The 26,727-nt window shown below is 40.1% G+C and overlaps 2 protein-coding genes across 4 annotated transcripts in view; one reads left to right on the top strand and one right to left on the bottom strand.

Annotated features, from left to right (window-relative positions):
* Positions 1 to 26,514, bottom strand: part of LOC109036906 (uncharacterized) — a 359,096-nt gene extending 332,582 nt beyond the window's left edge. The window contains exon 1 of the mRNA XM_019051326.2: positions 25,055 to 26,514. The gene's annotated coding sequence lies outside the window, so the exon portion shown is untranslated. The remainder of the gene's footprint in view (positions 1 to 25,054) is intronic.
* LOC109036903 (uncharacterized) lies at positions 580 to 11,920 on the top strand. Of its 3 annotated transcripts, none has more exons than XM_072305174.1 (6): positions 580 to 1,193; positions 2,334 to 2,537; positions 4,471 to 4,554; positions 4,946 to 5,031; positions 6,026 to 6,212; positions 7,340 to 11,920. In XM_072305174.1, exons 2-6 carry the CDS (start codon positions 2,360 to 2,362, stop codon positions 11,611 to 11,613), a joined length of 4,809 nt encoding a protein of 1,602 aa, XP_072161275.1. In that variant the 5' UTR covers positions 580 to 1,193; positions 2,334 to 2,359; the 3' UTR covers positions 11,614 to 11,920. The 3 variants fall into 3 exon arrangements, with proteins under 3 accessions (XP_072161275.1, XP_018906868.2, XP_018906869.2); XM_019051323.2 differs by having other exon boundaries at positions 4,467 to 4,554; XM_019051324.2 differs by lacking the exons at positions 580 to 1,193; positions 2,334 to 2,537; positions 4,471 to 4,554; positions 4,946 to 5,031 and having other exon boundaries at positions 6,063 to 6,202.
* Positions 26,515 to 26,727: the final 213 nt, after the last annotated feature.

Below are 26,727 nucleotides of genomic sequence, written 5' to 3'. Positions count from 1 at the left end.
ACCGAAAGGAAACCAACTGGAACTATAATTTTTGACTCAGTTTAGGAACAATAAATGCACCATTAGTTTCCCCATGCACAAAGTGTTTTTAACGGATGAGCCTAAAATTGTAGCTTCTAATTTATTGCTAAATGTAGTCCAACTGTGCATTTTGTCCCTTTATTCAAATTGGTTTCGCTGCTCTAGCATTCAGAAGAAAGAAACCAAGTCATAAAAAAAAAAGAAAAAAAAAGAAAAAAAGGTTCCCTGTAGTAAATTTTGTCACAAATGGACAATATCATGCACCTTATTGCAATCAAGTTTTTTGTTTGAACCGAAGAGAAATCCATTATAATTAGTTAGTCCATCTTTTCAAGGAAGAAAACAAATTTGAAAAACAAAAATTACTTCTCATTTGTCACAGTCATCCATATCGATGGTTCTTTTCTCAGTTTTTTGTTGAGTAAATGTGATAACTGCAAAGAATGCATGACTGCCATGTATGGTTTAAAATTGGTAATTTAAAACTAGGGGTTAACAATATGACGTCTGGCGTATGAGAGAGCCTTATTTCAAAAAATATAGCGTACAAACGATTCGGCATCGATGCACCAGAGATTATATAGAAGAAATTTTTTCAAATTTGAAGTAAGAAAAAGTGAGATCGGAATTATGTGCACCGCATTTTGTGAGAATGTTGGTGACTTTAATGAAATTTTCAGGAAATTTAAAATCTCGTAACCATAGGAACCTCCGCAGATGTAACGCCCGCTCCTTTCAAAAAGAAAACTCATATCAACAAACATCGTTGGCGCATCTTGAAATAGTTGACTGTTGTAAATTGGAGCTTTTTTGGTTAGGGGTCAGTTTAACTTCCAAAATTACCATTAGGAGCCCAATAAATTCTAAAATAAGTGATTTTAATTATCCTTCCTTCTTTTGTTTGATAAATTGATTTCCAGGCCATCCTTTTTTTGCAGCGATAATCCGTTTTTACCATGAAGAGTGAAAGTTTTATTCATAAAGATTATACAAAGTATATTTGTGCAGTGAAGGAGAAAGTAAACAATGCTCTGCTTGGCATTTAAATTCATCCTATCAGTTTTTGACGTTACATTTTCGACAAAATTTTTTGAGCTCCATTTGTTAGTTTTTCAAATCTGTAATGTTTACCCATTTCAAGAGAATAAAAAGAAATTCTACGTTCGTGAAACGTAAGTAAAATATAAGTACTTTATCAGCAGTATGTGCAGATATTTGACCCACAACATGTGCAAATATTTTATGCGTTATTACGTTACCTGAATCACAGAGCTGCCAAAACATTACAGCGTTGTAAAGATTGGCCTTTATAAACGTATGAACCAATCATTTTGGTTTTTAAAGGAACAAGAACTCTTCATTATCATTTTAATCAGCTTTTACTTTCCAAATTTATTCTCACATGTCCAGCCCGGGTCGATTTGATCGATATTGATCTGATCTAAACACACATGCCCCGCGGGTTTTATGGGGCCGATACACATGAGCTTTCGATTAAGTCTAAAAATACATCGTAAATAAAGAATCGTACATTAAAGAGAAAATCGAGTGTTCGGGAATTTTTTGAACAACTACACAGCACACTTCGCAAAGCACAACAAACCATTCCCTACGTAAAATCTGATAGAGCGAGAGGACAGAAAGGTATAGGCAACAGGAAATGCATTCGGGCTTATTCTGGTTAAATCTGTCCGTTTAAAAGGCAACTTTTACACACAAGTAATTAATTAAAAAAATAAAAATAAAAAAAAAATATATGCAATGGAGATGTTGCATATGTAAGGAATTTGCGATTTGACTATTGAGTCTTATGTCAAAGTTTGCGAAAAACACGATGGTACCACTGGTTTTCTCTGAAATCAACTCCCAAGCTCAAAAAAAGCTCTTAAGTTGAGGCCAAAATGGAGGTGATATCTCATGCTATCCTGAGAGTTCACCTCTACATCAAGACGAACTCTCCATGCAAAGATAGGGAGCAAATACATTGACTGGGCTGTCACTTTATTTGGGGACTCCACAACTGAAAACACGGCAACCTTGCTACTGTATTTGCTCATATCTTTGCATGAAGAGTTCGTCTTGATGTAGAGGTGGGCTCTCAGGATGGCGTGGGATATCCCCTCCATTTTGGCCTCAAATTGAGAGCTTTTTTTGAGCTTGGGAGTTGATTACAGAAAAAAACCAGTGGCATGATCGTGTTTTTCGCGAACTTTTACATTAAAACCACCAGTCAAATCGCAAATTCCTCACACATGCAAAATCTCCATTATTAACAAAATTATTCGAATCATTAATAATTCATAATGTCACAGGAACTGACTCAGCATGACCAGCGAATATGGTTGTCGTATCTCACCACCAAACTGAAAAAATCGTCCTGAAGTTGTTCCCGAAGCACTATCATCAGCTTCAAAATGGGTTGGTTCCGAAATCTCATGTTCAAGATACCCGGCTGGTACGGGGTCTTCGGCGATTGGGTGCCGACGGCCGCCTTGGTATGCGGTGGAATAGTTTGCGTAAGTGAATCCACCTCTTCAATCATCGAAGTTCAGTCTCGATTGCCAATCGGATTGCCTGTGACTTTAATGAATGGACCACTATAATCCGTTCCATTTCGGAGTGGACTTGGCTAGCTGACAATTAGTCCACTCGGTTGCGTTACCACAAATATCCCTCATTGTTGGCCGAGAAACCAAAAAAGCCCTGCCTGTTTGCCTCTCGATGAGCTTTAGAGACTTTTTTTTTAAAGAATTAAAGAATCTTCTTCTTTTCTACGTACTTGAGAGAACTTTTCGGTGAAATTTCTGTTTTTAGTTTTTAGCGTTGTAAAATTATAAAGAAAATCCAGTACGAGTTTCAAGAAATTCCATTAATTTGTTTAAAATTCAATGTATGAAACGTTAGCAAAGATCCCGAGACACCGCAATCAAGAAACGTCCTCTCTGCACAAAGCGTTTCAAGTTGAACGATTAAACCGCGCACCGTGCTGTGCGTGCAATGCGGGAAGTATTCTTGTGACTGACTGCTGCGTTTGGCGCAATGCGAGAAGTATTCTCCAGACTTGCAGGCGCTACTATGCGTGTGACGCTGGCCGCACTGTGTTTGCCGCATTATTCGAACTTGCCTTAATATAATTGCGGCATCGAATGATGGGCCTTTAGCCCATGTTGTTTTTCGACGCCGTATGAGCATTCCAACGTTGCCTCGTTTCTCCTAATTAAATATTTTATCCGAGAAAATTTAGGAAAGTTCTCAATGTTCGCATTTTTGATTGAATGGGCCTGCATTTAAGACGGCACGAACTCAAGCACTCTGATACATGATTCTTAACCAGAATTTCACGTAGAATACGAATCACGCAACGAAACTCACCGAAATCAACTCATATAACCAAGAATATAACGTTTTTATTGTACATTGGCTATGGGAAATTTGAATTTCCCGGTCACAAGAAAAACAATACCTTCCCTACGCCAGTCAAATCGTGCACTACAATGGCTTTGACAGGCTATTTAATCGAGTATTGTTTCTTATTCCCACCATGCGTTGTTTTAAGTGTGTACAGCTCGCCATATATGAGCCAAAGCGTTAATATTTAGGTCGCCATATTTTCTAATTGCTGAGACTGTCATAGTGACGTTTATCGTGCGATTTAACCCAAAGTAAATTATTCTTTCTTCCATGAGAGGAAAGTTTGAATTTACCTACTCATAAGTAACGTTATTACTACGGTCAGGAGATAATTTAGGGTTATGACTTTGATCACTCGACGGCGAGCGATCGGAATCCTCGTTGCAGCGACCGAATGCAAAATGATATCTGTTACAGATTGATGTAACAGGCAACGTCAGTTACGCGATGTTCTATTGTCCATTTTCACTGATTCCAAACGAACTAATTGAGTCTATTGTCAAATTTAAATGTTATTAAAAGTTCACTTCATCACGATTGCGTTATGCCAAAGCATAACTCATTAAATGACTTCGTAAAAATAAATTCAGAAATATCTCTCACTCACACGTTCATCGCAAGAAACAATTGGGAGCACTCTACCACCCTCATATGAATACGTTGCGGTCATGTGTACAATGAATTCATCAAACCGCGATGTACAGGGAATGATGTATCCACCCAACCAGTCTATTCCTTGTTAGTCGTGGGGCTGATGCGTTCAATCTGGAGATTCAGCCCCAAGACTGACAAGGAACAGACTAATTATAATCAGACTGATTATTTAAGAGGTTGTGGGGAGGGGGGCTAGAAATTCTCTGCGAAGCTAAACAAACTTCTCAAGCGCCTTTTGAACACATTTTGCTTAAGAGACAGAGAATATGTGCGGGCAGTATGATCGTTTTACATCGCGAGACGAAATTAATCAGCAGTCAGTTATGAAAATTATAACCTGTTTCATTTGGTTACCACTTAATTTAACGTGATTGTTGCAGCTAGTCCAATTCTACTACATGTTTTGGATAGACAGACCATTGTATGAAGATTTTGCCGATTTCGAATTGCTTTACGGAAGATACATCTGTGAGTACTAAATTTCTCTAATGGAGATGCGGTTTTCGTTGATTCATGAGCTTTCTATCTAGTAGGACGTGAATAGATTTTAGAAATTAATCCTCGGGCTGAAATGTGAATTTTTTAAGCTACTTATTCCATCTTTCGTTTTCTCCTTTGAGAATCTTCATCGTTTTAAAATCCAAAATAGTAATTTACGAAGGTCTTTACAGTTTCTGACATGAACAAATGTCAAAAAGATTACAAAGTGTCAAGTTTTGCTGATAGCCGGAATGATAAACTTGGGGCCGTATTCAAAATCGTTCGTTTGAATGAAATGCTATTACAAGATCAGGTGAATTGCATTCGGCTAAGAGAAGTCTTCTTTTTATTTTCTCAAAATTGTTTCTTTATTTTCCAGTCCCGTCCTGGGTGTGGCTTGTCTCTCTAGCTCTGGACACTGTACTCTGTGTTAAGGCAATATGGCTCATCATATCTATGTGGAGGGTAAATAATTCAATCACTAATTCACCATTTGATTTTATTATAAATTTTAAAATCCTTAATCAGAGGCAATTATGACCGGCAAAATCTTTTAGATTGGTTGGATCGAAGGAAAAAAATTGCCGACCACTCTTAAAACAATTATTGATGATTACACCCAAAAAGAACTTCAGTTGAGTTAACATTCTGGAGGTAAAAAAGTGTGCAAGAACTTACAAAATACTGAATTACTCGCTACAGCAGTTACCGCAGCAATGCCGAGATGTCAAACTAACCGCTGTGGTGGGTAGTTTAGCATTTTATAAGTTATTGCACACTTTTTTTACTTCCAGAATATCAAATCAACTTCATTTTTTTCTCGATGTACTTTAGTTCAACTTACAGTTACTTAGCAAAGTTTTAAGCGAATTCCGACCACCCGGTCTCGAAGCTGTCGTTGTGTGAAATATTGATTTGTGATTTCCAAAATAAACCTGGTTTGAACTTGATACAATGCTGAAAGTGGCATATAAGTCAGATTTAATGTTATGATACTGAAATTCTGTCCCCATTTACGTTACACAATACCTTTTTGATATCATATTGTGACTACTTCCACTCGAAAAAGAGTCATTCAATCTGAATGTGTCCACATGCTCTGAACCCCTCAATTTTTATGGAAGGGACTGAATAGTATAGTTGTTAGCTTTCTGATGTAATCAAAATGTTTTTTCCCTTTTTCTTTATTTTTTTAAAACTGTTTCTCTGAAACTGATATAAATCCGACAATTTGAGGCTTAGATCTTTAAGACTCTCAATTCTTAAAACCGCAACACGCAGGAAAACACATTGTAGCCTCTTAGACGTACGGGCGTATCTCAATTTGCACGTGAGCCCTGTCTTACATATATATCCATGCTTTCTGGGGCTCATGGGGAAATCGAGTTACGCCCTTGCGCCACGAGAGCGGCGATATGCTCATTCTGCGTGTATTTTTATTTTTCGCGGTTGATTTCAGTGTTCGGAGAAAGGGGTACGGAACTTCGTTCTCGTTTATCTAAGTGTCTACTTGTACCACCTCATCCACTGGGTCTCGTTTGTCATCGGATGGGCCACGAAAGAAAAACAAAAGTCTCGATGGAACCAAAGCAAGTTCGGAAGACCGTCGCTCGATCGCGTTAACATCATGCTCCTGGTATGGTTAGGTAATGTATCCATGGATAATTAAAAATGAAAGAAAAGTTTTGCGGGCTATTTGCGAAACCTGTGTACGTTAGATTTAAAGCTCCATTAAGTTTTAGAATAATAGCACTGGAAAAGAAAAACACATTGGATCTAGAGTCCAGACTCTTCAAAACATCGACAAGAAAAAATACTCTTGATTCAATCAGATTTAAGCTTAAATCAAGAACCAAGCCTCTTAATTTGAGCGAATTTTCTTTTGATTTAAGCTTAAATATGATTGAATAAAGAGTCCTTTTTCTTGTAAATGTTTTCAAGAGTGGAGAAATGGTGCTGGGTCCACACCATTTCGCGGGGAAATCAAAGCCAAGGAGTTCCAAAAATTAAAATTAGAGTCAAAATCTCCGTTCGCGACATCCCAGACTTCCTGGCATGCGTTATGCATTTCAAGCTATAAAATTGACGTGTTTCTCTTCCAAAAAGTGAAATAAGGCGGAAATTTTGGAACATCACAATAAAGATAGGTGGCTTTGTACTTCAGCCATCGATATCCTTCTTCCGAAGATAGCCACTAATGCTTATAGCTGATCAATTACGGAAAAATATGAAATTGCTGCTTTAACAATTTTGTAGTTAAAAAAAGTATCCGACACGTTCCTATGTAGATGTTACAAAAAAAAAAAATGCAAATTTAATCACAGGGGTAGTTAAATTAGCTTTTCACTATTGTAAAATGCTCATTTGAAACATGTTCGACGTATTTTTTTTTACAATTTAATTGTTAAATCAGCAATCCATTTGTTTCCGTGATGTGTTTAGAAGTGTTTATTGTAAATGAGGGGGGTAAATTCATATTTTAACAAATGAGGCCTCATATGTAACAATGGCGGATGTGAAAAATTACCTTTTCGAAACTCGCTTTAAAAACTGTTTTGTTCACACAAAAATGTAATATGTTTGGCTCTAGTACAGATCTCGAAGATCTCATCTCAAGTATTTTCTCAAAATTTTATCGATGCCGAAACAGTTTTTTGAATGTGTTTCGAAAAGGTAATTTTTCACATCCGCCATTGTTACATATAAGTCCTCAAAGCGTCCTTTCAACTTTACTTTTCCATTGCAAGTAACAAAACTCCTCCAATGTTTCCAGTGCTCCACGCTATCTTCTTCACGATAATCAACACTTTCTACGCCCTCATGGCCGGACCCGCCGACTTACCAGTTTGTTCGGATATTTCTTCGGATGAAGCAATAAACGAACAGAACAGAGCCAACAGCATCATCGACAAGCTCATGATGCGAAGCGAGTCCGAGGAAAGAAAGTCAGGTCGTAAATCGAGTTGCACGACGAGGTATAAGAGCGAACACGGATTCCGCGACTCATCGGAAGCTTCGACGATCGGCGAGTCGAGGAAGAGAAGGTCACGATCGCTCAGCGAGGTCACCGTCGAACCGGTTCACGGAAAGTCGCGAGGGAGCAAGTCGAAAACTAGAAGGGAGGAATCTCCAACGGAACGAAGGATGGTTGAAGTGTCGAAGGAGTTGGAGGAAGAAGCGCAGAAGAGGTCAAGGTCAACGACAGCCGGGTCTCTGGCGCCTGGTGAGATGCGGGAAAAAGAGAAGCGGGGCATTTCCCGGGATCGTAACAGAGGTCGCAAGGCGGAGAGTAAAACACACGGGGCCTCGGTTTCGTTCGAAAACACGCCTAGGATAAGGTCACCTGACAGGGAGGAAGGGCGATCCAGGAGAAGCGTCACAGTCGCACTGGTCAATGAAGCAACGTGTAAGTCCGTCAGCCAAGGTAGGGATTCGAGAAAGAAAGGAGGTAGGTCAGCCAGGCAGTCAGCGAACGAGGAAGAAAGGAAATCCAGTCAAAGAGGCAAGACACGAAACCAAGTCAATAATGAAGAGAAGGAGGTAATAGTATGTAATGAAGGAGTCACGTCCAGTCAAAGAAGCAGGTCAAGGAGTCGAGTTGGTAAGAAAGAGACGATCGGAGGAGGTAAGGAGGAAGGAATAGGAAAGTTTGTTCCGGGGCGAGAGCTTGGGAAATCAACTCTAGCCTCGGAGATAATCAGGACTTGTTCTCAAGGCTCGGTGGGGCGTTTGGACGCCACCGCGTCTAAAGGAAAGAGTGGCTCGACGGAAATGCTGAAACGGAGACTCAAAGATATGGACCGGCATTTGAACCTCGTGCCCATCAAATTGCAGAATAAAACCAGCGAGAGAACGATTGCCGGTGCGTTGCTCAAAGCGAAGAGGGCAGCTCTTCGGAAACCTTGGCAGCCTGACGTGTCAAGCAGAATGGATGTAGGAGGCGCGAATAAGTCACCAGCTTTGGAGTCCTTTAAAATGAAGCTGCAGGCAGCGTTAAGAGACTCGGTTGATAGTATACAGCGATTAGGAAATAGAGACATGTCCAAGCAATGTCGAGAGGCACCGAAGAACAGAGGAACATGTATGCAGAATCAGAAGGCTCCAGAGGGTGGAGGATCATCCATGCAGGATCTGGGGATTTTAGAAAGTGCAGGAGCTTGTGCACAGGATCGTGAAGCTGTACACGATGGAGGAATGCCTGCAAGGAACCAGGAAGCTTCAGAGAGACAGAATCGCGAAGCTCTGAAGAGTTTCGTAACATCGATGCAGAACCGGGTTGCGGCCGGCAAATCAAGAAGATCGACGATGGATCCCAGTCATTTCCCAATCATGCCTGACATAGAAGATATGAATGCAATCACATCAGAGATCGAAGCCCTTAAGTCACAACTGAAATTGACAATCCAGAGCTCTGAGGATGCCATCACCCGATTAGTAATCGATAGGGCTGCAATGCTGACAGCTAAGAACAGATCGCGATGTAGAACTGCGCAACCAGCAAAATCAACAGAACAACCATCGCTTTTGAGCACAACACGTTCTTCATCGGATCCCTCTTTGTTTAAGAGCGATTCCAAAAGCAATGAAACCAATAATGCTACGCGAATATCAACCCATGACAATCAAATGTTGGATACGGTGCCGGATACACCGCTAAATAACGCTAAATTGAGTCAAATCTTAACACAAATGTCCTACGCTACACCATCTGCCGACGCTTTATCGAATGGACAAACATCAGATTCTGATTTGGATCCGTTAAAGAGTAGAACCGCCGCAGGTAGATCCAGGAGCAAATCAATGAATCCAGATCCATCAATTTTTAGAATATACTCGTCAGTAGATGCAGTCCTAAGTAAACCGAAGCCGGAATTAGATTGCTTATTCGACTGCAGTCGAAACAATAGCCGAGGATATGACAGCAAACCAAAGGGAGCACCAAGGGCAGCGGAAGAAATTGCGAACGATAAGGAAGAGAAAACTATGACCAGAATAAATGCAACGAAACCATCGTCATTGGATACTGAGCCGTATCAAAATCTACCTGACGCTGAGCCAAGTGCAAGTCGACCGCATGCTATGCCTCGTCGAAGTCGATTTGTTGATAAATTAGATCCATGTCGGTCTGCCTCATCCAATCCTTCGGGGGGTCCAGCTATTAAAGATACTGATACAGACGAGGATAGGGAGAGACGGAGGATGAACAAAGCTAAGCGTTGTGCCTCCGTCGCACGAGAAAAAGGAGGTGCCTCTTCGCCCAAGAGGAAAAGAACTTCTTCCAATTCTGCATCACGCAAACCTCGATTAAAGACAAGAAAGAATTCGTCTCCGAGGAAATCATCTTCTGATGAAGAAAGGAAGATTCGCCGGGACAAACCAAAAGGTAGAGTCTTTAGTTCAGCGGTGAAGAGGAACAAGTCAGCTCCGCGCACCAAAGCCGTGCCAACCACAGTAAGGACCAAGAAACTGCTATCGGGCAGAAATTTTCTAGGGATTAAATCGAAAAAAACAAAGGATGCATCTTCAGCTTCATCGGTTGATAGCATATGGGATTTCACACCCAAAAGGAGCGTGGCCAACATGTTTGGTGGGAGAAGATCAAATGCCCAATTAAAGCTTGATTCGTCCAGAGCATCGATGCGTAGAGAGGCTAAAACAGCGGCTCATACTTCGGACAGCGATATAAGTGATGGAAAGGATAGAGCAGCGGCAGGGAGATCTAAAAGCAGAGCCACAATATCAACGGTATCATCGAAATCAAGTGATGAAAAGGATAGAGTAGCGGCAGGGAGATCTAAAAGCAGATCCACAATATCAACGGTATCATCGAAATCAAGTGATGAAAAGGATAGAGTAGCGGCAGGGAGATCTAAAAGCAGAGCCTCAATATCAACGGTATCATCGAAGAGTGATTCGGGGACATCAGGAAGTTTAAGGTCAACTTCAGTGAGGTCAGGAGATTCATTCAAATCCACACCATCGGACGATAGTACCCGTAGAACTAATTCCAAGTCTCCAGTCAGACAACGCTCAACGTCAACAAGAGAAACTAAAAGTGAGACCTCAGACTCTTCATACGAAAGGAGGGCGGATTCAACCTCAGCTTTATCAGAAGATTCGTCGATAAAAGGAGGAAAGTTTTTCTCGGATGATCAAATGATCGACTCTCAAACATGCGTGTGCTCAAAACGTTGCACTGTAGAAAAGTGTTCGCAGACGGAGTTGACGGGTTCGCAAATCGAAGTTAAAAAGCCATTCTCGACTTGCAGATCAAGGGATGCTCTGATGGCCTTGACGGCTAGAAAGCTCACGCCAAGCAGATCATCATGTTTGGCGGTAGATAACGTTGTTTCAGAGACCTCCAATAAGTTGCTGGACTCAGCTATATGCTTAGCAACACTTACATCGCAGATGAAGCGAATGAATAGGTGTGAAAAAGCTTGTTGTATGCCGTCCAAGTGTAAACGTTCAAGTTCGTCTAGATGCAAGGCCAGGTGTCCGCGTAAGTGTCCGTCTAAGTATTCGTCCAAGTGTTCTCGCGAGAGTTCGTCAAAATGCCCACCTACGGGTTTGTCTAAGTGCGCAAAACCGAAGAAATGTGCGATTGCGCCGGTCAGAGAATCGAAATTGCAAGCGCAATGCAGAAAGGCGGGCGCCTTGAGGTATGAACCAAATCACCAATCAGCGTTTAGTATGATGGATGAAGCGGACTGTGGGACTGCAAAAGCACCAATGACATGTCCCGTGAATGTAGGACCACGTAGAACAACAAGTCTGTTCATGCGGGACCCTGCATGTGCTCCGCAGGAATGCATTCCCATATCAGAGTATCAACTTCCTCCGTGTCAACTTCCTCCGTGTCAACTCCCTCCGCGTCAACTCCCGCCGTGTCAACTCCTGCCGTGTCAACTCCCACCGTGTCATCCTCCGCCGGGTCAGAGGACGTGCTTACCGCCGAATCAAGTAACTTTCGAACGGCAATACGGAACCTTCACCTCTAAGGAGGATAGTTTTCCACTTGGTGAAACCAGTTCATCTGAAAGCTAGCCTGCTCGCAGCACCATGAAAGGCAGTACAGTCAATACAGGGAAGTGAAGCCCTTTTCATCTGGATTATACGCCAGCACACAATATACGCCCAGCTGAGATTAGCTGGAAGATAAAATTGGTTGGGTTGCGTTTCATACATCTCCTGTAATATTTTTTTTAAAATCGATGTTCTGGTGATTTGAGGAAAAATGTACATTTTAAAAAACGCCATCAGACCAATTTTATCATTTTTCATTTTTTTTATGTAAATATGCTTTCGTGTTTTTTTAACGCTGGAGGAGTAAAATGTATCACTCGTCTTTTAATCTGCCTTAATTAAATCCGAAGGATCGATGAAGCGGCCTTGACTAAAATCAGCCTGACTGCATTTCTCGTTGTCTGATTTTCTTTCATATTTTCCTCTATTGCAAAACGTAACTAAATAATGCGTTTAACATTTCTATGATTTTTCTCCATATAAGGAACATACTCATATTTCAAGTCTGAGTTCAGCATAGTCTTCTTTTTTCAGAGTAAAACATCAAAGAAAATCAGCCAACGTTTAGTTGCCGCCCTAAGGAAAAACGCCGTATGAGTCTACAGACTCTGCCTTTTCCTTGACAAATCACAGATCATTTTTGAATGTTTTTCTTACGATTTTTCAGAGAATTTTAGTCGTAATTTTATCTCGTAATATTCATAAATATCCTAAAAAATACACAATTAATCGGGAAAGACTCCGCAACATTCGAATACTCATCTAACACGGCAGTAATGTAGCGAGGCTGATTTAGAGCCCCTTTATAGTGAGAATGGACCACTAGATAAGATACGAATTTAAGCATCCTGATACATGTTCCTTAACTAGAATTTCACGTAGAGCACGATTCACGCAACGAAAACTAATGAAACAAACTCCAAACGGAGATATTAATATTTTTATTTCACATTGGTTACGAAGAATTTGAACTGCCCGCTCACAAGAAACTCAAAGCTCTACGTGAGTCAAATCGCGCACTACAACGGTTTCAACAAGCTTCTCAGTCGAGTAATCTTCGTTTCCAACCATGTGTTGTTCAAACTATTAGCAATTTGCTACAGCTGAGCTATGGCGTCAAGATTGAGGTTGCCAGATTTTTATATCGCAGAAACTGTCATGATAACGTTTAGCGCACGATGTGAATCACGCAGAGCATTGAGTTTTCATGAGCGGGTGGTTTGAATTTACGCATCAAGAATCGTTAAATATCTTTGAAAGGAGTTGATTTCGATAATTTTCGTTGTGCGTATCGTGTTTTACGTGGAATTTTGGTGAATAAATATGTATCAGAATGCTGAAATGTTTACCTTGTCTAGTGGTCCATTAAGACAACGCGGCTCATGGATGTCACAAATGGGAATAAAAATTACACAAATTGGACGTTTTTCGTAATTGTTGATCAACCCATTTTCGAATCCCTGTCTCCGTTACCTCTTTTTTATTAGTTCCTTGCCGTGCCCCCCATTCCCCGGTCCATTCCAGTTTATAATCTTTGCAATCGGTGACAATGTAATCCTTACTCCCGCTTGTGACACTATGAAGGCCTAGAATACGGGCACTAACCAGAAATTGATTCGTAATAGCTTTCCTCTTAGGAATAGGGACTCTAGGCTGATTCTGGAAAATCCGTTCAATTTTTTCGCTCTCCCCAATCTCAACGGAACAAAAAATCCGATGCCTTAAATCATTCATCTCCCGATATGCAGAACGCTAGTTCTTCAAGATCGACGCTCGCGTAGGGGGAGTCCGGGCGAAGGAAAATACACCAAAAGGGGGGAGGGGGTAGGATCGGGGGTCGAATCAAAACAGAATCGAACTGTGAACCCGGGCAGGCTCTAAGTGACATTTGTTGTCACGACTAAGTGCACTTGCACTTCTCGACGGCCGGGCGCGACGAAGTTTTATTCTCTCCGCCGACGCGGTGCGGATTTCGTCTTGGGCCGCGGGACTTGAGCGTTTCGCGGTTTTGACACCCCCTCCCCCTCTCGCGAACCGCTCCCTCGGCCGCGTCTGGATTGCGTCGGCAGTGTCACTTGATCTACGTTATTTGGGAGCTGGCCGTTCAGAGAAACAAAGACCCACAAATTCAGCCCAAAACAGAAATCGTAGGATGAAAACGAAAAACGGTGGAAACAAGACTTAATACAAACAAAATTTCGCAGGACGTTTCACGTTTCGGTATCCCACGACACCGTTATCAACCGCTAAAAAGTAACACAAAAATTAAAAAAATCGTTTGTTTTACTTATTTTATTTTACTTTTTAGCAGTTGATAATGCACTGGAAAAAAAAACACATTGGATCTAGATTCCAGACTCTTGAAAATATTGACAAGAAAAAGGACTCTTGATTCAATCAGATTTAAGCTTAAATCAAAAAGAAATCCGCTCAAATTAAGAGGCTTGGTTCTTGATTTAAGCTTAAATATGATTGATTCAAGAGTATTTTTTCTTGTCGATGTTTTTAAGAGTCTGGACTCTAGATCCAATGTGTTTTTTTTACCAGCGCCAGCGAGATGTCGTGAGATACCGAAACGTCCTGCGTTATTTTGTGCCTTTTGAGCGTTGATTAAGACAAAATTTTGATACCACTCTCCCTTCGTAACTTATTTTCAACCTGAAATTCTCACAGACATAACTTAAAAAAAGAACACAAAAAAGGTCTTAACCCTTACATTCACACCATTTTTTCAACCTTTCAAAGTTTATATTTAACAACCAATACCACAGTGAACGTTTACCAGACAAATTTCTTCCTAACAAATCCTTACAAATAAACAAGCAGGCTTTTAAAGTAAGTACAAGCTCATTCCGTTGCTTACACGAGAGGATCTGTTCAGCCGCAGCCGCGGCAACTTTAAGTCAACGTTAAGCAGCTTAAGCAAAAATGAAAGATCGGCTCGGACAGGAGGGCTGAAAATTTACCGGCAGCGGTGCGGTGCGGTGGCGAGCGCGGCTAAAATATTGCAGAAGAAGCAACCCACGAGAAAATCCCTTAAATCCGGCGGCTCACTTAAGGCTGCGTGCAGATAAAAACGCTCGGAGTCAATAACTAAGGGCGTAAGGCGAAGAGGAACTGACAGTTCCGGCATAAATCATTCCAAGTTACCCTCTGCGCCCACCGCAGCCAAATCATCCCGAAAGAATAAGTTTTCTTCAAGAGACGTTAAGAAATGGCAATTTTTGAATCTAGTGAACCAAACGTTCCGGTGATGGAAATCGAACGTTTTCGTGCTACACTGGAAAAAAAACACATTGGATCTAGAGTCCAGACTCTTGAAAACATTGACAAGAAAAAATACTCTTGATTCAATCAGATTTTTGCTTAAATCAAAAGGAAATCCGCTCAAATTAAGATGCTTGGTTCTTGATTTAAGCAAAAATCCGATTGAATCAAGAGTATGTTTTCATGTCGATGTTGTTAAGAGACTGGACTCTAGATCCAATGTGTTTTTTTTTTCGAGTGTATTCGGCGAAAGTTTCTGAAATTTTTAGTTTTCAGCGTCGTAAAATCATAAAGAAAATCCAGTACGAGTTTCAAAAAATTCCATGTATTTGTTTAAAATTTAATGTATGAAACGTTAGCAAAGATCCCGAGACACTGCTATCAAGAAACGTCCTTTCTGCACAAAGCGTTTCAAGTTCAACGATTAAACCGCGCACCGTGCTGTGCGTGCAATGCGTGAAGTATTCTTGTGATCGACTGCACCGCGTTTGGCGCAATGCGAGAAGTATTCTCCCAGTCTTGCAGGCGCTACTATGCGTGTAACGCTGGCCGCACTGTGTTTGCATCGAATAATGGAGCTTTAAAAGCCCATATTGTGTTTCGAAACCGCATGAGCATTCTAACGTTGCCTCGTTTCTCCAGATAAAATATTTTTTCATAGAAAATCAAGGAAAGTTATCCATGTTCGCTCATTTAGAGTGAATGGACCTGCATTTAAGAAGATACGAATTTCGAAGGCACAAATTTTCGGTGTTCCATTGGAAGCGATGGAACCAGTGGCCTGGCGTGCTTTGCGGCATATTGCTCGATCTGACATTTAAATATACGATAAAGGATCGATGTACAGGGTTTTCACAACGAACACCTTAATGATCGATCCTTTACCATAGCTTCAAATGGGGAAATATCGAAAATCGAACATACACGCCTAGCCACTGCGGTCCCTGCTGTGGTGTTGCGTTGACACCCAAAAGCTAGTCCATCATTTTCTCCATTAGTCTATAAGAACCACTCATTTCAACCAATAAGATCGCTATCTACACTCCTCATGTCTTCTTTATCCATCGCTTTGTCTATCAATTTCACCAATCAGCGTGCTGGACTCTGTATCCAAGAGATTTTTTCTCCGGTTTAAGATTATCCTTTCTTAATTATGCAAAATTATAATTATCTATTATTAACTTCTTTTAATGACTGTTTTGCAATAGACATTGTTTCTCTGTCCGTGACTAAAGGAACAGTTTTTTTTTTATTTATTTATTTATTTATTTATTTATTTTTTTTTGAAGGAATTCTATTTGAATATAACGTAACTACTACAAGTATTTCCTTGCATCTTTCTACGTGGTTTAAAACTAAAACTAAACAAATTGCATTAACTTTACATGGTAAAGTTAGATAATACGATGATTATCTAAAAGAACAGGGATTTTAAAATTCTCTGCCTTCTTTTTTAGAGATATTATAACACACTGGAAAAAAAAACACATTGGATCTAGAGTCCAGACTCTTAAAAACATCGACAAGAAAAAACACTCTTGATTCAATCAGATTTAAGCTTAAATCAAGAACCAAGCCTCTTAATTTGAGCGGATTTCCTCTTGATTTAAGCTGAAATCTGATTGAATCAAGAGTCCTTTTTCTTGTCAATGTTTTCAAGAGTCTGGACTCTAGATCCAATGTGCTTTTTTTCCAGTGTTCTCTGCCTTCTTTTTTTAGAGATATTATAACAGAATTATTAACTTCTTTTATTGACTGTTTTGCAGTAGAAATTGTTTCTTTGTCCGCGACTAAACGAACAGATACCAAAGCTCGGCATCGCTGCGCGAGGGCTGAATCACCAACTTCCCACCTTTGCATGACTCCCACCTTCCGTCTTTAATTCTGCTTCCTCTTTAACCCGGAGGTTGGGGTGCCGCACGTGCGCCGTAGGCCAAAACCGCTTATATACCCGCAGTATTTACTCGGGGGTTATGCTGTTCTTCCTCAGCACGGCATCGTACACGGCAGACGAGCTAATAACCGTTAATTCTCGATTTCACAGCTTTCCCGCCCCTCTGCGGCATTAATTGCACCCCCCCCCCCCCCTCGGAGTTTTTAGTTGTGTACACGGATCCCGGGGTGTCGCATTTGCCTACCTTTTGACCTCATAAATATTCACTAAGCGGAGAGAAAATTCTGCCCTAGCATGATATTTTGGTCAGCGGTACCGTAAGATAATAGGTCAGTTGCGCTGGTCTCAGAATCGTGTGTTGCACTGGAAAAAAAAACACATTGGCTCTAGAGTCCAGATTCTTGAAAACATTGACAAGAAAAAATACTATTGATTCAATCGGATTTTTGTTTGAATGAAATTGAAATCCGCTTAAATTGAGCGGCTTGGTTCTTGATTTAAGCTAGATTGTGATTGAATTAAGAGTACTTTTTCTTGTCGATGTTTTTAAGAGTCTGGACTCTAGATCCAATGTGTTTTTTTTTCAGTGTAAGATAATAGGTCAATTGCGCTAGTCTCAGAATCGTGTGTTGGCCTTTTGCTTGTTGTGTGGCTAAAAATAATAAGATCAGTCTGAACGGACACTTTCTACGTTCACTATTACTCAAGACACCAATAATTGCGCTCTGAAAAATTTCGTTTACGACGTCATCGACCGCGATTATGAGACCCTTGGTTCCTTCGCCTTGCTTTCACCAGTCACTGAGACACACATTTGCACTGCTGGTTTACTCAACGTGAACTCGGAAGAAGGTAAGGTGGGAGAACCCAAGGGTGTCGCTTTCTTGGTGGATGCCGTCATTAACCGGATTTTTCAAAGCGTGATACCTCGGTTGATATATGGAACGTAAAAAGTTGCCGTTTGTACAGATCATCTTAAGTTTTAAGAACCAATCATCGAAACACCATTCTGTGATCGGCGCAACTGATCCATTAAACGGAAAGAAAATGATGCTTGACTTTGATCTAACCTGATATTGGTATCGATTATATCACATTGGCAGTACTACAACCTGCATTAAAAAGTGCTTGTTAGTACGTCACCCAGGAATTGGCTCCCAAACATTCGGTTGTGTCAGTCGTTATCACGAAAGTTTGTAAAAAGATGATATGTTTTTTTTTATTTCAAATAAAATCATGTTTTAAATATCTAGTTCTTAAATAAAATAATTTAATTAAATATTGTTTTATTATTTAATAATTTAAATTACAAATTTAAGCGTAGGTCGCACGCAGTTTTATTTTCTAGTATTTTGCTGGGGCCTCGCGTCGCTTCTACAACACACAGCGTTAACGCGAGTCTCCTTGGTTTCCCATGATGAGTCTCTTCTTGATGACGGCGCAGAGATACAACTATTCGTACTCGATGGATGTCTGTGTTGCGTCTGCAAAATTGAAGGCGCGATGGCGCGAGGCATGAAAGCGCAACAGCAATGTTCCGCCAAGATGCGCGCATTGTGCTGCTGCAATTTTTAAGGTTAATATTCGGGCAGCTGAAAGGCGTTTAAAACACTATTCTCTAATGCTAATTCTTTTGGAGATCTCTCTTTTGCATAAGCAATAGAATTTTTTGTCTAAAATTAGCAAAAGAGACAAAATTTTTATCTAAGTAAGAATAATCAACTATTTGCCTAGACATTGACAAAATATCTGATGTTTTTAGTTTTTTTCCAATTCCGCATGTAATATAGCGCTGTAAATATACTGTAAAGCATACAAAAATTTGCAAATCTGACAAAATTTAAAAAATGGCAAAGTTTCTTCTTTGTCCTGCAAAATTGTCAGTTTGGAGATTGGCGGTATTGTTCCTTAAATGCCGTCCTTAAATTACATAACGCACTCTTCGGCACTTCTAAACCCCCCCCCCCCCCCTCCCAAAGTATTACGCAATTTATGGACGGCTCCTTAGCCATCCATCTCAATTAGAAATTTGGGGGGGGGGGGGGGGCGCCACAAGTCAAATCGTGATGAACAATTTTAATTATTCTTATCGGTATCCACGTTTGAGTTTCAAAATGCGGCTTTCTTACTAATCCCGGGATAAGAAGCAACCCTCGGATCCTCTCCACAAAAACCGAGACACTGAACCCGGCTAAAAGGCTAGAAGACCCTTTGAAGAATTCGAGGGTGGCCGCGCGCGGTTCCTCTGAGAGGTGCGTGCGATGGCTCCCGGGTTCCGTGCATACGTTAGCCGGGGATGTACGCCGGCGACTGTCCGTCACTCTGTCAGTGTGTCAGTGTGCACCGCGTCTGTGGGCGCCCCTCCGTGCCGTCGTGTGGGTGCGTTCCCGTGTCGGCAAACTCGCAATGACAGTAAACAAATAGCCCGCGGTGGCGATTACCCGTGGTCACGAAACACCGCGTTGCCGATGAATGTGACCGCAGGGTGTCTAACATCAGGATTTGAGGTTAATCAGGATTAGAGTGGCATTAAACGTAAGAAAGAAATGAAAGATTGGAAATCTCAGTGAAATATTTCATGAAATTTCACGAGGCTGTGAAATATTTCCTAAAATTACACGAGGCTGTGAAATATTTCATATTTTACAGGGGCTAGAGTATACAACCCGCACGCAAACACATAAAAATAAAGGAAAGTCACAACTTCTACATTATGCGAAACATGAAGAGGAACCGGTATTTTTCAATATCTTTCATAGATTTCTGAAATTTTATGAAATATTTCACGTGAAATTTCAAGATTTTATTTTTCATGAAATTTTGCCACCCTGATTCAGGATTTTATCAGAATTTGAGGAAAAGTCGGTCGTAAAATCAGGATTTGAGTAAAGTCGGCCGTCCGATCGGATTTTTTTAATAGAGCTATTTTTGTGAAGTTACGTTTGCCTAATTTTCCTCCACAAAAAACCGGGATTTGGAAAACTTATAAAATCAGGATTTACCAGTGAAAATTCAGGAAAAATCAGGATTTCATCAGGATTTCCCAAAAGGAAAAGAAAAACTAGACAACCCTGATCCGTCTCCGGGGGAAGGGACCACGGTTCGCCGAAACCCAAAATAGAGCTATTACGATCACGGCCAGGGGCGCAACCCCCTAGTCTGAGTAAAAAATCGTTCAAATTGAATCATTTAGGTTTTTTCATAGCAAGAAACACGGCATGCCCAATCTCAACAGCCGTGATGGGGCCTACCAGATTCGAATTTCCACCCTTCGAATCCTGAATACGGGGCGTTTTACGAACGATGCGACGTGGCAACGGAGCCTCCACCCGAAACTGACTACGCCCAAGCATTATCATTATCATGATCACGGCCATTGCCGTGACGAATGGCCCGATGGACCGTGAAGCGAGCGGTGAAAAATTCGAGAGCATTGCACCACTCGGCACAGGAATTAATTATCGTTAATTGTTGCAGTTGCGATTGAAAATATGGCCATCCATCCCGCGGCCGGAATTCCCGCGCACGCTCGCATACACATTTAGTTCGGCGAGAGAATGGGTCGCTAAGGTGGCATCCTCGTCGCTGAGTTCGGGCGGGTGTTCGTTATACTGCCGTGCTGAGGAAAAACGCCGTATGAGCCTTTAGACGTTGCGAAATTTACTTCAATAAAAACCGAGTTTTCTTGGAAAATTGCGAACATTTACCCTCAACTTTTTTAGATCATTTTGCTCGCAATTTTATCTAAAGTATCTGAAAATTTCAGGGAGGAATATTTATAACTTTCCGCAAAAATACATGTTTTATCTACAGAAATTTGGCAACTCTCGAATGTCCATACGGAGTTTTTTCTTAGCGCGGCAGTATAGCTTCAACAAAATGCAAACCAATGCTTTTGTCGAAGGTCAATAGTGAAATGAGTCATTTTGTCAAATTAATGTCTCGTCCGATCTTCACAGTCGGCTTCCTGTGGTGTAGTGGTTGCAGCGCTTGCCATGTGATCAGGAGGTCCCGGGTTCGACTCCCGGCCAGGTGACCCGAGCTTGATGGTCTCAAACATCAGTTATCTGGGGCTGGCTTAAGTAGGGACTGAGGGGGATAGGACTTCATGGACGGTAGAGCGCAAGATTATCCCTCGTGGAATATTTGAAGGGGAGGGGGCATAATTTCTATAACTTTGCATGTTTTTAACAGTGGAGATTATGCATACACGCGTTTTAATTGCATACACATTTTGTGTTGATTTTGGTACAGTTTCCGGTGTACTGAAAAAAAAAATTGGTAGTATATAGTAAAGTTTACCTTTCTTCTGGCAGAATTGACTCTAAATTAACGCTGTGTGAAATACAGCGTGAAGGAATGATAATTTCTACCAATCTTTTTTTTCAGTGTGAATTTAGCGCAGAAAACAATGGAGAGAATGGGCAAATGCATTCTTCCGATTATGCCGTTGCTATTTGTCACTCGTTTTTTATCAAAGTTCTCCGAAAAACTAGCCGACATTTTCTCTTGAAATCCCCAACCAAGGGATAGAATTATTTTCTGTTTTACTTCCTGTATCAACCAAATTTTTGTGTTGAAATTTCTCTCTGTGTTGTTGGTGCAACACCAGTTACAACTACTCTATGTAGTTGGTGCAAAACGCCTATTACAACCAATCAGGAACAGGGTGGCATGAAACGTAAGAAATAAATGAAAGATTGGAAATTTCAGTTAAATATTTCATGAAAGAGCGACGCCAAGAATGACACAATTTGGGCCAGAAGGAATTTTTCTGAAACCGGGCCCAAACGATACCTTATGATACCCTAAAACTCTGGTAAAAATTTTAGCTTGAGTATACGCCCGGTTTTTGAGAAATGAGGGGGCAAAGTTGCCAAATCGCCATCATTCTGGACAGCATTTCTACAGCAAAAAGACGGGGAAAATGGACGAAAAAGTCAAATCTTTGATGGGTTTCGGCTTTAAATGTTCTCATTGGGCCCCCAAGCATTTAACTGTGTTCAGTTTCAAAAATTTTGGTCGCAGAGTGGTCCAAAATGGGGAGAATTCGTCGACAAATCAGGATTCTTTGTCAAATTTTTAGAAATGGAAGTAAAATTATTGGTCTCCTGCAGAGATCATGGGGAACAATGTTCTTATCGGTCTTCAATGCATTCAATTGGGTTCAGTTTATCAAATTTTCATCGCACAATGGTCCAAAATGGGAAATTAGTGGACAAATTAAGATCTTCTGTCTAACTTTTTAAAAATGATGTACGACTATTGGTTCCCAGTAGACTTTAGATCCCAGAAAAATTCTTTAAATTCTTTTTTGACTATTTAAATCTTTTTTAAATTTTTTTTCTCTCCATTTTTCTTTCTTCTTTTTAAATTTCTGAAAGTTTGCATATTTTATTGAAATAATGCTACTAAGTCTATTTTATAACAACGTTCCATAAACAATACGGTCTGACATATATAAATAATTAAAAAAAATAAAAACATGAATTTTTCCGGGATTTAAACTCTACTGGGGACCAACAGTTTGACAGAGGATCTTAATTTGTCCACTAATTCCCCCATTTTTGACCACTGTGCGATGTACATTTGTGAAGCTGAAGCCAATTGAATGCATTGAAGACCGATAAGAACATTGTTCCCCATGATCTCTGCAGGAGACCGACAATTTTACTTCCATTTCTAAAAATTTGACAAAGAATCCTGATTTGTCGACGATTTCTCCCCATTTTGGACCACTCTGCGACCAAAATTTTAGAAACTGAACACAGTTAAACGCTTGGAGGCCCAATGAGAACATTTAAAGCCGAAACCCATCAAAGATTTGACTTTTTCGTCCATTTTCTCCGTCTTTTTGCTGTAGAAATGCTGTCCAGAATGATGGCGATTTGGCAACTTTGCCCCCTCATTTCTCAAAAACCGGGCGTATACTCAAGCTAAAATTTTTACCAGAGTTTTAGGGTATCATAAGGTATCGTTTGGGCCCGGTTTCAGAAAAATCCCCGCTGGCCCAAATTGTGCCAAAAAACGGTCGTTTTTGGCGTCGCTCTTTCACGAGGCTGTGAAATATTTCATATTTTACAGGGGCTAGATTATGCAACCCGCACTCAAACACCGAAAAATAGAAGAAAATCACAATTTTTACATTTTGCGAAGCATGGAAAGGCACCCGTATTTTTACAAGATCTTTCATAAATTTCGGAAATTTCATGAAATAGGTGAAATTTCAAGATTTAATTTTTCATGAAATTTTACCACCACCCTAATCAAGAAGGTAACTGCAGGCGCGTTTTAATAAAGTCATTCCATCAACTGATTTTTTCCCACTTCGGCGAAGAATATATGAAAGAAAATGAACTTGCACAATCTCTCGTAAACGTTCCGCTCCGATATCATCTGTCACTGGCGAAGCAGATGACTCTTTAATTGCCCGTTGAATAATTACGCGCATCGCGTTTGTGTTCGAGCCAAAACTCGGTATTTAGATATTTAACAGATGCTTCGTTTAAAATATAGCACTTTTCATGAAGCCCAGAAACCATATGCTCCTCGTCACGAGAAGAATAATTAGTTCGTTTCTGTCCGTGTTAAAGTGGCCGCTCGAAAATTGTACAAATTACCCCGAGGCGTATGCCGCCGTGCTAAGGATAAACGCCGTATGAACCTTCAGGCGTTGCCAAATTTCCTCTGGCAAATCACTGATTTTCAGGAAAATTTTTGAATATTTTGTGGCCGATTTCTCAGATAATTGTGTTTGTAATTTGATCTAAGGTGTTTGAAAATTTCAAGGAAAAAATATTCATAATTTTTCTCACAAGTAAACATTTTATCGAGAGGAATTTGGCAACTCTCGAATGTTCATACGGCGTTTTTCCTTAGCACGGCAGTATGGTCATACGGTTTCAATTAACAGGACGGTTAATCGGATCCGGAGAAAACCGGAGAAGAATATTATCCAGAATTTTACTCGCTAGAGCTCGTTTACAACGTGACACCTGGAGCATTATAGAACCTTACTCATAGAATAAGTTGGACTGCATTTTACGATTTGGAACTACAATATCAAGCTCACTTTAAAAAAGACGTAAGTACCATCATTTTTCCTATGCACATGCGTGTTTTGAGAGTGTTTTTAAATCGTTTTTTTACAATATCAAGCTCAGTTTATAAACGAAGTATGTACCATCAGTTTCCCTATGCATATGAGTGTTTTCACGGCGAGAAATTGTAGTTCCTAGTTGCGGAATGTAGTCCAATTCTTACCTACAAACCCCACTGCTGTGCTGAGGAAAAACAGCACCGTATAAGAAGCGGATAAGCTTTCAGAAGCTCTCAAACTTTCTTCGACGTATCACGAATTTTCGGAGAAATTTGTGAGTGTTTTTTTTTTCAAAATTTGCAGAAATTTTTTGAAAGAAGATTTTCATTTAGTTCTGTTTTTTGTTTTAAATTTAAAAAGCTGCGAGTAAATAAGGAAATTATGAGGTAAGGCTGTCCTGTAGTTTAACCCGTCTAAATAATTATCCTACTGTTACGATTTCATGGCGATATTGTAGATTCCGTACTAAGGTTTGTAGATTTATTGCTGAAAGACATTCAGCTCGTAACCGAGCAAAATTACCATTTCGGATTGATGATTTAATTCAAATCAAATGTATCACTTACGAAGAATGAAATATTGAAACGTTGCATATGATGTGCCTTCAAAATCGTTTGATACTTATTTATACACTTAAGCGTTAAAATAGCTACCTATTCGATCGTCGGCCTTTTATCTGCTCGATTTAAGTGGTGAATCTTCTCTAACTTGCTACGACTGCAAGGAAGGAATTGTTCTATCCAAAAATGTTTAGTGTACGTGAGAATCTCCAAGATTTGTCGTCATTTGTATGTTAACGTGAACTTAAAGGCCGTAATTTAATATTACCTCGTATGGACTTTGCTCCTTAAGTACAAACTGTTTTTTCCTATTTTTTCTTTTTCTCCAACGTTGTGTATTTATGCACTTACATGTTGTAGAATAGGAAGTCTGATCATCATACATGAATCTATACGTAAGTAAATTGTCAGTTGTACGGTAAGTTTTTGTAGTGTATAGATAATTATTTTCTCAAAGATGAAAAATGAAAGAAAGAAAAAAAAATAATGGAAAAATAGGTATGTATTCTCCCATTGCTGTCAATTCTGAATCATGATGTAATTTGAAACTTGCTGAAAAATTAACACAGAACTTTTAATTTTGCACCCCTTGCAGACAAATTCCAAGTAAAAATCTCAATGAAATAGTGGTTGAAATCTTACCTTTCACGAGTATGGGCTCCTCGGATCACGCTTTAATGATTCAACTCCCAACCGATTATTGCACTCTAGGTCACGTTTAATTAATATTTTAAAAAATTCACTTCAATAATGATTTCCAAATAGAAAACGGACGTATGCACCTACAAAGGGTTCATAAACTTTTTTTTGGCAATTTTGGCAGCCTCTAGGCAATTTTATGTCGTAAATGAAATTGTAAAATCACAAATTAGACAACCAAACCACGTGTAGTTAGAAAACTCTGGGCAGCTACAATAACAGTAAAAACAAATTCACAAAGTCACAATTGCCGCAGCCGGAGAGAAATTTTTCGGGCGTACAGAATTTTCACGAACAAAACAGCTTTCTTCGAGTAGAGCGCAGTAAAGTTGAAAACGTTTTGAGATTTAAATTATTTACCAAGAAGTTAAATCGGCTATTTGTTGTTGTCAGAAATTTCTTGACGAAAAATTCACAAATAGTCTATTTCGCACCAAAATAATTCAAAAGTCAAAAATTCTTGCCGGCATTTCCACGAAAAAAATGAATGTCAAATCTTTTTAACTGAGATGCAATTTTCAAAAGCCACGGTATTACCTGATCCAAAATACCCGAGGGAACCCGAAGCAACTCACCAATGAAAAATAGCCCACGGCTGAAATGACTTTATACTTAAACTGTCACGTCTATTCACATGTAAGTCTCAGTTTGCGTTAAAATTAATCGTGGCCAAAATTTTTTTCTTCAGCTTTCAGTGATTGGTGTAAAAAATTTGAAAAATTGCCAACAGGACGATGTTTTGAACGATTTGAAGAAACTTCAAGAATGAGTTGCGAGAACTTTAAATCCACCTATCAAGTAACAATTTTCCGAGAATTCTCTTGAAAAATTATATTGTCAGTATTTTCCTCACCAAAAAATCGAAAAAATTCGAAAATGCGTGTTTCTTAAAATCCGCAGCGAAGAATCTTCGAAATGAAATTTAGGAATTGGTCAGCAGCACTGAAGGTCTTTTTTAACACAACGAAAATATTGCTTTGAAATCCACACCGTCGGTAATTTTCCAAATCCGCGTGAAAATAGTCCAAATTTACTCGAAATCTTCGAGCGAAGCAATAATCAAGTTACTTTTTCTTCCTTCCACTAAAACAGCGGCCAATTTTTTGAACCTCACACCGTTAATAATTTCCAAATTTACTTGAAATTTGTGCGAATTCACTCTAATTTTCGAGGGAATTTCGAGAGCCACGAGAGAATTCACGCGTCGCGAGAAAGGAACGAGAGACAGAGATCCCACGCTAAGCTTTGCGCGAAGTCGCGTCGACACTGAAGCTTTAGGGGCGTCGCGGCGCCGTGGTTGGCGGCTGGGGCGTCTCGACGCATGCCAACCGTCAACCCACCGTCCCTCAACCGCCTTTGGCTCACCCCTGATCACCCTTATTGGCAGGTGCGATGTGGCTTTTGCAGAATTAAAGAAAAAGTGACTACGATGTTTCGAGGTCAAACTCTGCCCTGATAGTGAAGAGAACCGTAAGTGCAGAACTGAATTTTTAAGAAAAAAGGCTTGATAGCTTCGGAGCGGAAAATTGTAATGAAAGTAGCCTCTGTTCTTTGTTAAATACCCATTAATCATCCGAACGACTCTTAGAAATCGTTTAGATGATCATAATGGACCA

This window comes from Bemisia tabaci, chromosome 10 (assembly GCF_918797505.1).
Source record: "Bemisia tabaci chromosome 10, PGI_BMITA_v3".
In the NCBI taxonomy this organism is placed as follows: domain Eukaryota; kingdom Metazoa; phylum Arthropoda; class Insecta; order Hemiptera; family Aleyrodidae; genus Bemisia; species Bemisia tabaci.
This window is presented reverse-complemented; position numbering and strand designations above follow the sequence as displayed.

What these genes read in the sequence shown, in the direction of transcription:
- LOC109036903 (XM_072305174.1), top strand. Translation starts at nt 2,360, where the DNA reads ATGGTTGTCGTATCTCACCACCAAACTGAAAAAATCGTCCTGAAGTTG. An exon ending in TATGCGGTGGAATAGTTTGC is followed by an intron (nt 2,538 to 4,470) that starts GTAAGTGAATCC and finishes TGTTGCAGCTAG; the next exon opens with TCCAATTCTACTACATGTTT. An exon ending in CATGCTCCTGGTATGGTTAG is followed by an intron (nt 6,213 to 7,339) that starts GTAATGTATCCA and finishes CAATGTTTCCAG; the next exon opens with TGCTCCACGCTATCTTCTTC.